The sequence below is a fragment of the Syngnathus acus genome, chromosome 16, assembly GCF_901709675.1.
Source record: "Syngnathus acus chromosome 16, fSynAcu1.2, whole genome shotgun sequence".
Classification (NCBI taxonomy): Eukaryota; Metazoa; Chordata; class Actinopteri; order Syngnathiformes; family Syngnathidae; genus Syngnathus; species Syngnathus acus.
Genome location: NC_051101.1, coordinates 5,455,225 through 5,472,039, shown reverse-complemented (window position 1 = coordinate 5,472,039; position 16,815 = coordinate 5,455,225). Strand labels below are relative to the sequence as shown.

At 38.3% G+C, this 16,815-nt stretch overlaps 1 protein-coding gene across 1 annotated transcript; it reads left to right on the top strand.

Annotated features, from left to right (window-relative positions):
• The first annotated feature begins 200 nt into the window (after positions 1-200).
• ube3d (ubiquitin protein ligase E3D) lies at positions 201-13,715 on the top strand. The gene is made up of 11 exons (XM_037273952.1): positions 201-478; positions 1,370-1,581; positions 2,075-2,162; positions 3,200-3,422; positions 3,959-4,031; positions 4,107-4,185; positions 4,375-4,483; positions 4,710-4,858; positions 6,732-6,870; positions 11,810-11,938; positions 12,353-13,715. The coding sequence occupies exons 1-10, from the start codon at positions 381-383 to the stop codon at positions 11,828-11,830; spliced, it is 1,191 nt and encodes a 396-aa protein (XP_037129847.1). The 5' UTR covers positions 201-380; the 3' UTR covers positions 11,831-11,938; positions 12,353-13,715.
• Positions 13,716-16,815: the final 3,100 nt, after the last annotated feature.

Here is a 16,815-nt window from a genome sequence, read left to right as displayed (position 1 = left end):
TTCAGTTATCAAAATAAAATTAAAAATACATTTAAGAAAACATTTTACGCTCACTTTCGGTTTGATAGAATTATCATAAATGTATTTGTGGAAAGTCGGTTAGATACACTACATAGAAAACTTAAAATCTATGTATTTTACGCTTTTTTATAAAAAAATAACACATTACTATGAAAATGTTCAGCGGATGGTCTTGTTCATCATATGGCAAATCATGATTGTGTAGTCACGCCGCAGACGATCCTTAATGCTATCACATTGACACTTTACCAGAGATATCTCAAGTACACGTGTGTCTTCAAGTAGTTTGTTGTTTAAAAAAAAAAAACATATTAGCAAATTACAGCCTGTAGTTAATATTTGTATGTAGTCTACAGTCTATGGCTAAATACGATTTGGAGATGCCAGTCAAGACACGCGGAGTTGGAGTGTTTCTCGAATTAAGGAAACGGCTTCAGAGTGGACTTCTAATAATCGGGTAAATGTTTGTGTTGGATTTGTTGCAATAAATTCGCGTGTTTTTACGATGCATTGCATTGCACACCAGCTATGCTAACCCATGTCAGCATGGTGAGCGTTCACTCGAGCTGTATAACAATTTGGTATCTATCAAGACCATGCTTACCTATTGTGTGAAAAGTACAGCGTTGCAGTCTAATTGGACATCGGTTTGTCACAATAAATAAATTAGCATTAAATTAGCACTTACGATTTTTTATTATTTCAACGATCGTATATATCGTGGATATTCTGATCATATCATCACTATGCTGTCTCCATCCTTCATGTTGCAATAATGTCTCAGATAATTTGTTCACCCCGTTGAGGTCATATAGCAATGGAATTATGTCCTCATATTTATGCAGTATAATGGACGTACCATATTGTCCTAAGTTTGACTTCCTGTTATTAATAGAAGATCTTTGGTCGGAGTGATGGGTGCAGTACATAAATAGGACACTAGATGGGGTGAATAGAATTTAATATCTTAGGATCGATTAGGAATTTAATATCTTAGGATCAATTATCACCATTCTCACAACATATTTTACAGCTGTAGATATGGAATTCATTGATCTCGTGCAGCTGTTAATCAATTGCAGTCAAAGTATATTGTGTTATCTTTGTATTTCCACTTTCAATATTTGTGAAGCAGAGTTTATTTTATACTGTCACAATGCTCTTCAGTACTTGACTAATGTCAAATAAAAACAGTCTGACTATCATCTTCATCGAATTGTAGACAGTTTTGAATTAGGGCTGCACAATATTGGAAAAATAGCATTGAAGCTGCTCGTTCCATAATTCTCATTTCGAAGTCTCTTTTGCTTTTACAGATGTATCATGATCTTTCCTCTCTGTTGTCTAGGAAAGATGTTGCTGGAAACCCCGCTGATGTGTTTGTGACCGGTGGAGATTCCTCTCTTAACATTCGGACCCCCACAAGCGAGGTGACCTTAATATTGCCCCCAGGAGTCTCCTATGTGGATGAATCCTGCATTCTGACACCTGGGGGAGAATCCTGTGAAGAAGAGCTTCATTTCAGGCTGCGAATAAGTGTTTCACATAACACCATTGAAGGTACTGCTGGATATTAGAAACACAACCCATAGCTGCATTTATTTATCACCGTGCTGGCGTCAGGCTGAAACCTTGTAGTACCTCCAAAACAGCCACTTTTCAGAAGAACCTGAAAATATCATTTTTGTTCAACCATGAACATGCATCGTCAAAAAGAGCAAGCCATTTTCAAGACTTTGGCCAATAATTTGTTAGAAAAAAAAAAGACTGACCGATAGTACAGATTTTTTTTAAATGATGACATTTTCAAATTAATCATGTAGAAACCATTGAAGTTAACTATGAGAAAACCGTACCCATGAGTAGCTGATTACATCATCTTGTCACTCACAAGAGTTCCATATCTTGCCAAATTCTCATAACAGATTCTATCTTTTCTCAAAACACGCTTACAGCTAACTTCTGTCATTCATTGAACTGTCGAAATAAAATTGGTTTTGTGCTGTTTGCTTATTAACGGTCATTTCGCTTTGTTTTAATTGTTTCCCTTTAGAGTCCTCGGACATAGTCAGAACACTGCGGACTCAGCAGACTTATTGCTTCTACTGTCAGAGCTGTACGACCAGGCTGCTCGAGGATAGGTGAGGAAAAGACAATCACGGAGGAGCCGGTCTGGAAATGTCTTCTTATCACTACTGCTCCTCGTCAGAAAGAAGTGGAAGGTTTTCTTGATGGTGTGACCGAGCTGTCCGCAGGAATAAGAGATATATGGAGCTGGAGCTAAAATTGTCAGTTGATGTAGAGTCAGTATAACATAAAGGTTTACATTACCTATTAAAAAAAAAACGATTGCACTTCCCGCCCTGAGGTGGTCCAGGGGTATTGGTCTTATTGCCTTCAGCTCAAAGATTTCTGTGGTCAGCAGTGTGATATGCTGAAAATTACAATGCCAGCATTATGGAGACTTTTAGCCTCTGGTTATGTTTTTCAGCAGTGACCTACTAAAAGTTGTCAAACACTTCCCCCCCGCTCTCAACAAGGGCAAGTATATGTCGCGTCGTGTGTAGAAAACCGAAGGCGGTTGCAATTAAAACAACATCATGTGTCAATGCGATATGCAGTTAATTTAATGCTCTGCCATAATAAGTTTGCTGCAGACTGTCTCTCTAATAGCGATTAATGGAGATTAATGGCTCAGTGCTTGTTTTGCTGACGTTGTAATACGTAGTTACTAAATTGCTATTAGACAGAGAAGAGTCATTTGTATTTTTTGGGGAGTCCAACTCTGAGATTTCTATCCCACTTGCAGTATCTGAGATTTTTCTTTATTGTATGACATAAAAATTGGACTTAAATAATTGCCTCAACTATACTGTGTACATACAGTCTGATTTTCACGGGTTGTATTTTAATTTCTCATTACTTTTGTTTGTTTCAGGTTATTTCAGTGACTGTTGTGGCTTTTTCTTTAATCAAGGAGATACAACAATTATTACCATGTGTGTACATACGTATGTGTTAATAAATTACGGACTCTGTAGATGTGACCCGTTTTGTTTGGAAACACTGTTTGCAAAATTAAGCCATGTCCAAAAACATGGCTGACCTCATTTGATCAATATCTCATGTCTTCCAAAAATGTGCTAATGAATTTTTTGTAACAATTCTTTACTTTCAGATTGTTTAAGCGAGTGCTTCCTCTCCCTAATGGCAACTGGAACGCCATTGTGGACGATTGGTGCTGCCACGCAGATCCTTTCGCCAACAAAAAGATGCTGCCCCGAGCTGAAGATTGTTTAGTGGGCGACACCTTCTTTCTCCTCACCAGGGATGGCAGCTGTGACCAGACCCTTCTTCAGGAAGTGAGCCCTGCTGACTCGCAAGATAGTCAAGAGCCAAAGGTGAGTGACATGCAGCACAAAAAAGGATAGCTGAGTTAAGCAAGGATCCAGCTAGACCAGCAAAATTCTAAGATGGAGTGTCAGAATGTACTCTAAGTGTGCAATGCTCAGTTTTTGTAACACAATTCCTGATTTAGGATTGCTAGAGGTAGTAAAAGAGATCACTTTGTAAGTAGTATATCTACACAATTTAAGAAACCTTAACAGTGGCTCTGAGGCATGTGTGTGTGTGCGTGCGTGCGTGTGTGTGTGTGGATTTTGAAGATGAGCATGAAAAATGTTTTAATTACAGGATTAACGGACCTTTTCAAAACCCTGTTGTATACGTACAACCACCGGTACATTTCTCTGAGTAGGAGTAAAATGAAATTCCTGCACTCCCTGGAGAAAGATTAATATGTATCTGTTCGGCAAAATATTCTTTTCCTTGAGCCGAGTTCTAATGAACTAAAGATTGCTTGGTCTCTTTTAAGGCTGTGCATGCAAAAACGATGTATAAAGTGTTCAAATGTTTCTTTTGTGTACTTCATGAACAGAAAACCTGCCGCAGACTGGCACTTGTGTCCTGCATGAGCTGTTCCTCAGTTCTGGGAGAGGCACTGACACCAGGTATGTTTCCTATGAGTAACTGGTCATCAATAAACCCCCCAGGTTTTTACGAGGTGTCCTTACTGTGACTTGCAGAGACGCTGAGATTGTACATCACACAGGTGGTGGTGGAGTCCAGCGTAGGGGACACAAAGCCAGAGTTGTCATTAACCAGGTAAGTCCAATAGTTGGCCATTTTCAGTAAATGCAAGGAAATCAGGAGTAAATAAAAAGGGGCACTCAGCCCTGAGGGATTGTTGGGTTTTGAGTGTCTCGTTTATTGTGTAAGTTCATACGTACAAAGTAAATTTGTTGAAATCTAAAATTAACAACTATTCATTCATTTTTCATTTGTTTTGGATAGATCTCGCTTCCTGGAGAAGACTGTAGCAGCAAGGCTTGCAGAGCTGTCCAACTCAATGAGCTCCTTCCACTTTTCTGTCCAAACAGAGACTGGAAAAACCTTCCTGCTGGTAAGAACAGGAGTAAAATATAGTGTGATAGTTAATCAAATAAAAGTACAATTATTTCTTTATGCATATTATTAGAATAACTTTACTATATTGGGCTTAAGTAAAGTTAGGATGTTGTTGTTTTTTCAATTCAACAAAGTCTTGCTGTGTGACAAAGAATGGGTCAAATGGGACTTAGTCCTTTGCACAATCTAAATGCGAAGTGACAGGTCTGCTACTTTTGCAGCTCTGGCTGCTGAACAGCGATTCCATCATAGGATCAGTCCCAGAGTGGTCTGCTAGCACCCACACTCATCACAGTCCATCACCAAAGGTTGCAAGAGCCCTTAAACTCCTCTACATAGCCTGCTCTCAGATGGGGGCTCAGCAGCAAGAGTAAGCAAGTACATCGTGCACATTTCTCCATTCCGTTTTCACTCCTTCTTGCCTTCATCTTTCATCTTTGCATGTGCATCTGCTTCATCGCCACCTGCCATAACTCAAAGCAAAGGATGACAGACTTTTTTTTTTTTTTTACAGAGTTTGTTTATCGTTTATTCACAACAAAATATAAACAGGATTTTCTTCCCAGGTGCTACAAAGGCAAGAAGATGCAAGATGCACCCTATATGCAAAAAAAAAAGCATGAGGGGAAAAAATGTGCTGCGCTGATATGCTAATAAATGTGCATAATTATTGTTCAGGGATGGTCACAATGTACATCTATCAATGTTCAGCCACTGTGACAACTGTTCAGGAACTCTGAGAGTCAGCTGTAGCCAATCTGATATGAGCAACATTTGCCTCACACAGAGTGCCACACCATTCATTCAGACAATGTTCCATATTTTTCAAATGACATTGCCATCAAATGTCTTCAGTTGTCTCTTCGAATGCACTTCTTCCATTTGTTTTGACCATTATGACTCTCTGCGTACCTTGCTGTGATGCATTAGAAGGGCGTCAGTGGATGCTCTGCATGTGGTTCTTCATGCTCTGTATATCAGCACCCCACTGGAAGAGTCTTCAACCCTCATTATTTTCAACTGACTCAGCACTGGTCGTTTTTTATCCACTCTGCTGTTCCCTGCAGCCGAGGGCAGTCGAGTCAGAATGGGGAAGTTAAGCTATTTCCAATGTTTTGACAAAGTTGCTGTCAAAAAAGTAATAAAGCTCACATAACCCTGTCTTTGCGAGAAAGTTACGATATAGTGCATGTCTAAAATTGAGATTCATAAAAAGATGAACTCTTTTAGGATTATTTATACACCAGTTATGTGAAAAGGCTTAAGAAAATGTGTCATGAGATGGCTGGCCACAGTGGCTTTTGATGTACACATTCACTGCCAGCCTAGTCAAATACGTCAATAGCCGTCTTGAATGAGTTAACGAGCAAACTAGTTACAACTACTGTAAATCAACGATGCGTTCTGATTGTTCCTCCCAAGTAATGCACTCAATTAGGCCGCCTTTCAGCTCTTCAAACAAATCTTGCTCAGTGTTTACCAACATTAAATTTGCCTACGCTCTCATTTTAAGTCAGAAATCTCGCAGCATGCCACCAGACAAATTTCACAAAAAGGTATCATTAAAAAGGTAATGATGATGCCCTTATTTCAAATGACTCCTAAATGTCCTTAGTATAATATCTGGGTTGTTTAATTGATCAGAAAAGTGGATATATCTGCTTGTTCTGTAAAAGTGGTGAGAGCACTGTTTTAGCACAATGTCCTCCATACTAATTGGCAATATGGGTTAAGATTTTGAATGACTGGTCTTGTTCATACAACAAAATTCTGAGGACAAAAATCTATTTCAAACAACATAATTTACTTGTCCTTCCTCACACATAATTAGTCTGAAATTATAAAAAAAGATGAATAAATTCATTGTTGTCCTTTGAGTAGCTTTAAGTAAACTACATTTATTGAAGACTGTGGGAAATGCATAGATGGTGATCATGCACTGGATCAAGACAAACCACACGTGCCAACCAACATGTCTGCAGTTGCATGATGACGCATCCATCTTTTCACATTCACTCACTCTGCACTATTGCAATGACGTGTACCGATGCAAAGCACAAGCTGGTTATCTATCTGCTTTAATGTCTTGTAATTCTGCACAGTTAGTAGTTAAAAATGGCTCTATTAAAACTGCAGTGAAAATTTTTCATCATGAGCTTTATTGCTGCTATTTCAGGCTTCCCGGTTGTACTGAACACGGCTCTGGCAGTGACCATAAATCATTTGCTCTTTCTACGTTTTAGCGTTGCCACCAGCTGGGAGGTCAATGCCACAGGACACTCTGTGGTGCTTCCTCTGAAGGTATGTGAGGAACTTCTGCAAGTGATTGAAGACAGCAATGCAACAATTCCTGCGTCAATGCGTCACATGAGAGCCTATAAGGTGAGACATAACCCTAGAATTACAGTTAAGACTTGCATGCTGGGTCCTTTGCATCACTGAATCAAAATGATATCAGTTTGGGTACTATCAGCAGATATAATTTAAAGAATCTTCACATGTTCTCTATCAGCGTAACACAACAATAAGTATCTCGGCCAAAACCGATTACCCCTCTCCCCTACTTACACTATAGTTGTGACCTTTTGCCCATTAAGTTGAAGTTGGTAGTGTTTTTATATGTTATAATTGATTTTCCAATTCAGTGGTTTGCAACTCTTACTTTGAGTTGTTTTTAATGGGTAAAATGCAATATGTCTCAGGCCTAACCTGATCTTAAGCCACCTTTTATCTATAATTAGAACAATATCTATATTTAGCCTGAGTTGCCTTGAGAAAGTATTTGACCAGCAAGTAAATGGGTATAGATTAGCTGACAACTGTAGTCTTAGCTTTTTTAAACACAATGACAGTGGTAATTAGTACATATTCTCCAATTCCTCCTTCGAAAATTGAAGTAGTCCAATTACTTTTCAGTCTGAAAAAAACATGACAGCCTATTTATTCAAATCAAGAACTGTTTCTCAGAATTAAATTTTCATATTATTGTCTAAAACCTCAAGCCAAGAGAGTAACAAAATGTATTGTTAGGGCAAGGTTCTTTTTTTTTTTCTTCACCTTTACATACTGGAGTAGGTTGTCCTTAATGTTTAGCAACATCGCTGTCTGCAGTTGCATAATGACTGATGTGGGTGAGACTGTTGTGAAACTGAGAAGGCTCCAAACACAAGGCAGACACGGGACATAGTATCTGTCGGCTTGCTGGAAATGGTTACAGTGGTCGTAAGGACTGTGATGAAATGATACACTCAAACGTTTCCTGATTGTGGAGGCCTGTTGGGAAGTCGTCAGCAGAGGACGGGAAGGTAATTTGATCACACAACCATCTAGAGTTACAAGAATTAGTTTGAGGGTATCTGAGATCTTCTTTGAAATGGTGAAGAAAACACAATGGTACCCAGAGCGTCGCAGAGACTAGCCAGAGGGCTTTATGGGGGCGTTGGAAATATCTAGAGAGAACATGATACAACAAATGCAGAAAGTAGACAGTGGTCTGTAGTTTAGGGTTTGCTTTTGGTCCACAAATGGTGGTGAGACAGTGTATTTTACAGCATACAGTATTATCGACTACTATATGGGACTGATATGCAATAAATATTCTCATTAAAAGTCAGTTTTGGATTACCTTTATTTATGGGGCACTTCTAAAACATCCAGAGCTGCAAAAATCAGATCTCTAAAAATACACTGTTAAAACAATTATGACGTACGTACAAACAGTGAACGCAAGAAAACAATAGAAGAATGCTGAGAAAGCCAAAGGTTACAAATGTTATTGTGCCCTAACTCGGAAATGTCACCGTGTTTAACTATTATATTTAGTATTGTCAAAAATCCCTATTTTGGTAGATGTGAAAAATTACATGTGCTACCCTAATGGAGTTGTTTTTTGGTATATTTGTACTTTTGTTAGTTTTACTTTTAAGGTTCCATATATAGAGAAATAAAAAGTAGATAATGATGGCCAGGACAACCATTTCCCAGTGAACTGTTCACTGTTTTCAGTAGGTTACTAAACTAACAATATTGCTAAACCAATCAATTCGACATCAGACCTGCCCAAGCATGTCGGAGAAAGGTAATTACAACTTTTTATTGTATAATGCACTTTTACTAGAGTACATAAACCGTCTCACCAAAATCAATCGAGAGTATCGGTGCCACAATTCATTGTGCATACTAGAAATGAGAAGTCGCAAGCAAACTGTATGTTCCACTCAATTGAATTTCTATGTTGCTTCGTATGTAGTTTGACTCCAAATGTTTGACCGTTTTTAGTTTCTGTGAATGGATTCAAGACCGCACCATAGCCAACCCAGTATGCATTCTTGACAGTCTATTGTTTTCTGTGCTCCGCACCTTCTATTCCAGTGTAATGGGGTGTAAAGTATTTTGGCTTGGTGTCACTTTGCCCCCGGCTCATTAATCTGCTACTTCTACACCCCCAAGGCAATGCCAAGTCGCTTAGTCAGAAAAGGTATCAGAAAGAGATGCTTTTCACAATACGTTGTTTTGTGAATGCATGCTTAGGCCTGCAAATATATGAACAATGAAAGCTTTTTGGCTTCGCCCACTACAATCAAGCAGTGATCGAAGTGTATGGCTATTACTATTCAAGCAGAGTACATACCTGTAAGTCCATTTATTGGCCATCAATACTGTTTATGTACTGTGTGCAGTCCATTTTCTTGTTTCGTCAAGACAGATGAGGCAAATCAATTCCCGTTCAAAAGTTTGGGGTCGTCCAGACAATTTGTGTTTTCCATAAAAACTAACATAATTGCACACGGGTTTTCAAGTGTTTTCTAATCATCTATTAGCCTTCTAATACAATTAGCAAACACTATGGACCATTTGAATACTGGAGGGATGGTTGCTGGAAATGGGCCTTTATAAGTTAAATGTTATCCTCATTGAAAAAAATAGTGATTTTATTTTTAAAACAAGGACATTTCTAAGTGACCCCAAACTTTTGAACGGTAGTGTAAATCTGAATATGATATCAGGCAATGAGTTGGGATTAGGCAGTTATTTGCCTGAAGCTATCAGTATGAAATCCTGTGATCCATTTATAGTTTGGTGTTGCCAAGTTAACAATCCTCTAAATTAACCACATCAAATGGCTTGATGAGAACTTTATCCATCATGATGGGAAAAAATGATTTTGTCATGTACATGTTTCTCACATCTTCTCAATTCTAATGACAAGAGCCTCCACAGTAATATATCATGGTAAATCATAAGAACGAGCTGAACAGCTCAAATCTATCATGGGTAAATGACAAAATAATTTTTATTAATAGGAAAGCCCTGACTTTGCCGATGGTTAATTGAAGAATTAATCAACCAACACAAACGACAGGCAAATTGTAACTGCAGCTGTTTTTCTAGAATTTTTGTGACAGCATGATTGCTTCATTCACGACCCAAGACCAGACTTATAGAAACGTTCTGTGCCATAGAAAAATATGTCTTCTATATATTTTTTTCCACCTCAAATTGTTAAATGCAGTTGAACTCAGCATCAATACCAACATTTGCAAACTGGCCTGGTCAATGCTACCATTATTATTTATTATTATAGAGATTTGTGCTGTGAAGGACATATATATTGATTTATGGAATATATCGAAAGATGAGACTCACTCTCATTCATTCTTTTTAAAATGGACCCGGCAGACATGCCTACTGCTTGCTTGCTCTTGCTGTCTTAAACCAGTAAATGAATGATTTGTCTGTGTGAAAGCTTCTGTGCATTTGATGGGCTGCAACTTGCAATGGCGTCACGTCACGCAATCGTCACAAATCCACTGTCCAAACTCGTGTGAATTCTAGAAGACCCTCACCTACTGCAAGTCTGTAGTGGAGGCTGCACAACTCAGTCGATCGATCCTTTTCCATTTGATTATCTGTCTGCAATGGAGAAGCAACATAGGCCAGGCTAAGCCTGGTCAGGGCGGTGCAGGGCCGAGTCATTCTGGAAAGCAGATTCTGGCTCTGTGTTGTCTTTCTTCACTTCTTATCTGACTGATAGAAAAGTTTGTCCTTTTGGTAATAGCGAAGTCGGCTACTCACCCTGTCACCGGTGGTGCTCCTCAGGCATCAGACCTACCCATTTCACTCTGTCCTCCTTGCTCATGTCAAAAGCCAACATGGAATCTTATTGCAACATTGAATCATCTGAGTCATCAGTCATCCACCATCATTGTCATCACCTCCAGGCATGACATTAACCACTCCTCAATCACTAACCTATGTGTTAAACTGGAATGAAGAGATCATCTGACCTTTGAGGCTTACAGCCAACACTTATGCAAGACCTCCTTTTTTCACCTCAGGAACACTGCAAAACTTCACCCCACGCTCACTCTCTCAGATTTCAAAGAACTTCTTTGTTACCTCCAGGCTGGACTATTGTAACACGCTGGTCTTTGTGATACTGCAATACATTCAGATGCTGCAATACATCCAAAATGGTGCTGCTAGGATACCTTATGAGATTAAAAAAGTTTGACCTCATCACACCTGTCCTTGAATTCCTCCACTGGCTCTCGTCTCACTCAGGATCAAATAGAAAATTTTACTGCAGTCTCACCGGTACCTTCATGGAGATGCAAAGTGTTTTTTTTTTTTCATTTTAGGCCTATTTTTTCAAATCTCATAGTTTTTGTTGATGTGTAAACTGTAGCGTTTTAAAGTTCACCGTCAGTGCGTTTATGAATTTAAAAACAATAATCATTTTTATTACTATTATAATTTTGAGACCGCTTCTCCATATTGTCTTACTCCAGTTTACTATCTCATTTGGTCGTTCCCTTTGGACTGCCAATTTACATTAGTGGCAGCTCACCTCCATTTGCTGTTTGTTATCATTTAGATGAATTATCGTTGATCCACCTGAGTGGCAAGCGAGAATTGGCATGGGAACACAGAAGACAGGGCCTTGAGTGAGGCAAATGCCCTCATCCATCATCCCAGTGTGGAGCCCTCGGTGGAACACAACTATTGTCTACAGCAGGCAAACAGCCAGGAATAGCAGATGGAGGAAGTGAGATAGGATCAGGCTTCGTTGATGTGCTTTCTGTGCTTGATTTAGCTAACTGTGTGGTTTTGAACTTGTGAAATCCCTGCCACCTGTGAATTGGGGTTCATTTGAAGACCCCAATTACTGATCAAGTGTTGCTGTGCTGATTAGCGGCCCATAGCACACCAGTGCATCTGTGCTTTTGGGAATGAAAGTTCAGAGAAGTTTTCCAAAATACTAAAAATACATGTTTGTCTGTGTTCAGAACTTAACCAATTCTCTTCCTGTTGTCCTCAGGTGGCTTACCTACAATTGTGAATGCTCAGAAGAGTTGCCGGGATTCTGAAGCCCTATTTTGTTCCTCAGTGGTCAACTATTGAAGCAGATGAGTGTCGTTCCCTTCATTCAAAAATATGTAATTTCGGTGTACCGTATTTTCCGGACTATAAGGCGCTCTTAAAAACCTAAAATTTTCTCAAAAGCCGACAGTGCGCCTTATCGTCCGGTGCTCCTTATATATGGACCAAATTCCTAAATTTAAACTGGCCCGAAGCATTGTGTCATGAAATCAATCGTAAGTGGTCCGCTGAAGACTATGAATCATGAATCGAAAAGACTATGGATCATTATTTTGTGATTATAAAGTAATCTGTTGCGTCTGAAGTTGAAATAAAAAAGATAAAATGGAGAATGATTTGATTTGGATTAAAAATCTGACATGATGCATTAATGGTGCGCCTTATAGTCCGGTGCGCCTTATATAAGGACAAAGTTTTAAAATGGGCCATTCATTGAAGGTGCGCCTTGTAGTCCCGTGCGCCTTATAGTCCAGAAAATACGGTACTTAAAAGACACCTTTCCCATTTCAGTCATTAAAACTACATAAGGATTCCAATTGGTGCTATTGATAGAAAGTGCCGCTAGAATCACAATACTTAGTTGTATCCTATTTTAATAGTGTCATAGGTGTTTTGTATATTTATCCTGTTCAGAGTTGAGTTTTGTATTTTTCTTACACATTTTCACGAAAAGAAATTAAAGTGTAGATTTTTTTTTCAAAACTCTTCCTTTCTGTTCATCTATTTGCGGGATCTGCTGCTTGGTGAAGCTTATTTTAGAGACTATGCGCAGAAGCAAATCAACCACTTAAGGGTAATTACATCTTGTGAGATAAGTGTCATTTTGTATACCATTTGTTCAATTTTCATGCATATTGTAACGGTAGTTTTTGTTAAAAAAAGAATAATGGTATAACATTGAACATGTTTTTTTTAAAAGTCTTAATACATCTATCTGTAATATTAATAATGCAATTTGTTTGGTTGGTTTTGTTCACCCTAATGTGGTGTACACCCGAGGTGGTTTTGCTGGACTATAAAAAGCGAATCGCAACAGTCAAAATCAGCAGTTTGGCCAGTTTTCACAAACCATACCACCCGTAGTTAGTATGTCACTTAGCTGTACTTAGATGGTCACATGTATTTTTTATTGGACCCAAACCACTAGCTAAACTGTAATATGAGTTTACCTGTCTGTGGGTTTTGTTAGACGGCATTCTTGTCTTCATTCCATGAGGTGAAAACCATGCGTTTTTCCATCCTGTTGTTGTCAACGTCATCAACAAGATAATCCATTAATTCAAATTAATGATCTTCCGAGTTGCTCTCATGCTGTTGGTGTTTACGCAGAGGAATGTCCTTGAAGGGATTTATGGACAAATTTGGTGAAAAAAAGAGACCAAAACTTAATCCCAGCAATAAAACTTTGAAAAATAAAAGAAAATACTACATTGTGTGCCAGGCCTCCAAATTTAAGCAGACACATTTGTGATGACATGAAGCAACAGCAACACAAAAGTCACCAGTAATATGAAAACGAGAATAAGCATTACATAACGTTTAGTTGTTCTGAACCAACCTGGCGTTAAGGGGCTTAAATATTGGTTATCTCAGCGATAGATCGATGGCCAATTGTTTTTCTTATCCATGTAATGTTCTATGCACCTCTATTGTTCTGTATTTGGATTATATTCGGTTGTCTGTTCCTTAATTTTGGTTTTAGTATGTGGATGTGTAACACACCAATTTGCATAATTTTATGATAGATCACACGGTCAGGCCATTTCCAGTCTATCTGTTTATGGTACATTAGCTGATTGATTTGGTAGCAGATAATTACCCTTGAACAATAACTGAACAAACTACTATCCTTGACTTCTGATTTTAAAACTATTAATCCATTTTGTTGAGTATATATATTAATATGATGAAACAATTGAACTTTTATTTTGATTTCACCGCCATAAGGACCCCCTGAGAGAAGCCAAAACTCCAAAGTAGCCCACGAAAAAATTTGTTTGACACACCTGTTCTAAACAGATAGTGAATTTCTGGAGCAACCATTTCAAAGATTTTCCTTTTACCTAAAACATTTTTATCGTACACAACCTGCATACCAGTTGGGTAAAGCAGAGGATCCATTAATAGAACCTACTGGAGCTTATATGCCCACGCATCCACTCGATGTATGAAAATAACTTACCGTATTTTATAATAAATAACATGCTAACAAGTTTACCAAACCATCCATGTCACAAATCACTAAATCCAATGAAATCTTCATCCTCTGTGTCACTTTTAAACAACTCCACTAACTCCGGAGGTAGACGATGTCAGACTCATCGTCAGTTGTAGTTCCAATTATTCCACAGGCCTAGAGCGCCTTCTTGCAGTTTAGTGGGAAAATAACATGTGGAATGATATCATGTGTTTATAGTTTCATACATACATTTCAAACATAAGCCACCCCTGAGTATAAGTCGCACCCCCGAAACTATACACCAAACTGTGAAAAAAACTGTGATTTATAGTCGGGAAAATATGGTAATTTCATCTACATATGCTTTCTGGTCAGATGGAACATATTTGCCTGCCTTCTCGCATCTATTTTTAACTCCTCTTCGCAGGAAGAAGGGGTTATTGTTCTTGCCTCCGTTTGCAGAGATCTGCTAAACGCTGATGCGGCAGGTGACAATTACTCTAAAAACACAGAACTACAATATTGTGCCTGCTGAGATGGCAAAGCAGAGCATAAATGGGCTAATTAAATACATCCACCGAACTGTCAAGAGCTTCTCATTTCCTTTCTGCCCTTTCTCCACGAGTGCAAATGAAGCGGGCTTTAAATAACCAATTTGTTTCAAGCATGATGAGCAGAGGAAACTATACACAGCAATAACCACAATCAGATGCCTTGAGGAATTCCAGGTATACTTTGTATTTGTCCCATTGATGATTAGAAAGTGTCACATTAAAAGTTTTTGCATAGCACATTGTTGCCTGTTGACAGCATGCAGCTCATTAGCCTTTTCAGACAGTTAGCTTGTGAAAACATCAGCATAAATAGCTTCTTCTTTTTTTTTCTTTTTTTTTGTCCTCCAGAATTTGTAATTAAGGTCACTGGAAGGGTTCTTGTTTACTTGACTACATCTGCACTTAAAATGTAGGCAATTATGAGGAGCAGCTACTAGGAGTGATAAAAGCTTGAGGATTATAATGACTCCATGCAAAATCTAATGAGAGCCATTTCAAGAACTGTTCGGTTTTGATTGGCAGTGTGAACTACTGTACAACCGCATTAATATTAAAACTAAATTTTACTTCCCCTAAGCCCTATAGCATAGTGGCAAAATGAAACATTCTGAGAGCTCCTTGCTCATTTACTTTTGGAAGGCTTTTGATGTTCAGCTATAGTTCTTGGAAGTATATTGGAATTCAGTCTCTTCGTGGTTGTTTTTGAAATTCCAATTTCCAGCCCAAGCAGTTACATTAAGGCTAAAATTCCTAAAATAAAAGTAAAGAAAATTGTCACTACAGGAACCACCAGGTGGGTGAAGTCATCTTATCATCTTTCAAGAACTGGAAAATGTTTTTGTCATTACCATTTGCCATTGGCTACGTTTATCCGACCTGGCCATTCAAACTACGATCACATTGCAAAGCTTTGGATCCCATCTAGGATCATATACGAAAGTGGCCCGGGTCGGATTTGAAAAAAATCCTAATTAAGCCGTTCAGACTGTCTTTTAAAAAAAAAAAATGATACAGGTCTCATATGGGAAAAAGAAAAAATGGAATTGAGCTGCAGGATTCACTGGGGGTTACCTCCTACTTCTAGTTTTGTAAAAGAGCCTGACAAGGAAAGAAACAACTCTAATCTGACAAGACTGTCATACACAATAGACTGTTGAGCCTTTATCCGCAGCACTATAATAGGTACTGTGTAAAGTGGAAGTGACAGCTTGGACATTCCACAGAATGGCTACTACTGTTCCAAAGATAGAATCAGTACTGGCCGTCAGCCCATATGAACATTGGCTCCTTTACTTACTGGAAAGTATTTTAATGTTGAAGTTTAAGAGTAGTGAGGCAAATAACCACCAATGGAAACTGCACGGATGTGTGATCTTAAAAAAATGAAATAATTGAAAATAGCTAAATGATTTGTCGGGAAAGGTCAGAGATAAAAAAGATACAGAACATTCTACATGATGCTTACCCATACACTTTACGTTGTACTGCAGTTTGGCTGAAAATTAGTTATTAGAGACATAATCACAAGAACAACAACGCCAAGATTTTTAACTGTCTACATCTTAACACGGGTATACAATTTGTTGTAATTAGTTAATTTGTAATTTTGTGCCTATTAGCACTAAACACTGTATAGACATTGGGTGCATTTTATTTATGTGGTATCGACACTGAAGCCTCTAAATACAATTTTAGATTGTTTATTTATATCCTGCAATAGTCTTTCAGTACAGCCTAATGCATCTTTTTATGCAAAACCCTCGGCAGTCCCTACGATTTAGATTTAAAAAAAAAAAAAAAAAAAGCCTATTAAAGCTTCATATGACATCAAAAATATGGAGTGATCAACTCACTGAGAGCACAGTATGAGTTTTGAATTGGATTTTCCAGGTCTTTGCTCCTGCTAATGCATTTGTTGTTTTTATTTATCCATTTTCTTTTTACAGAGACAATGATGTGTGAGATTACAATACCGTAGAATAAGATCTGTTTGAGAGAGGTCAAGCCATAAAGCTTGTTTCATCTCTTGAGGGGAAATGAGGCATTAGATTGAGTTCCTCTTTTAGTCACCCAATCCTAATGGTTCATCTATCCTTAGCATCCTCGGTCATTCAATGAAAGAAGGATCATAGAATCGTTGTACTTCTCCAGAGTCACTCTGGCGCTGAAATGAAATGATGACACTGTTATTAAGTTATTTATGTCCGAGTT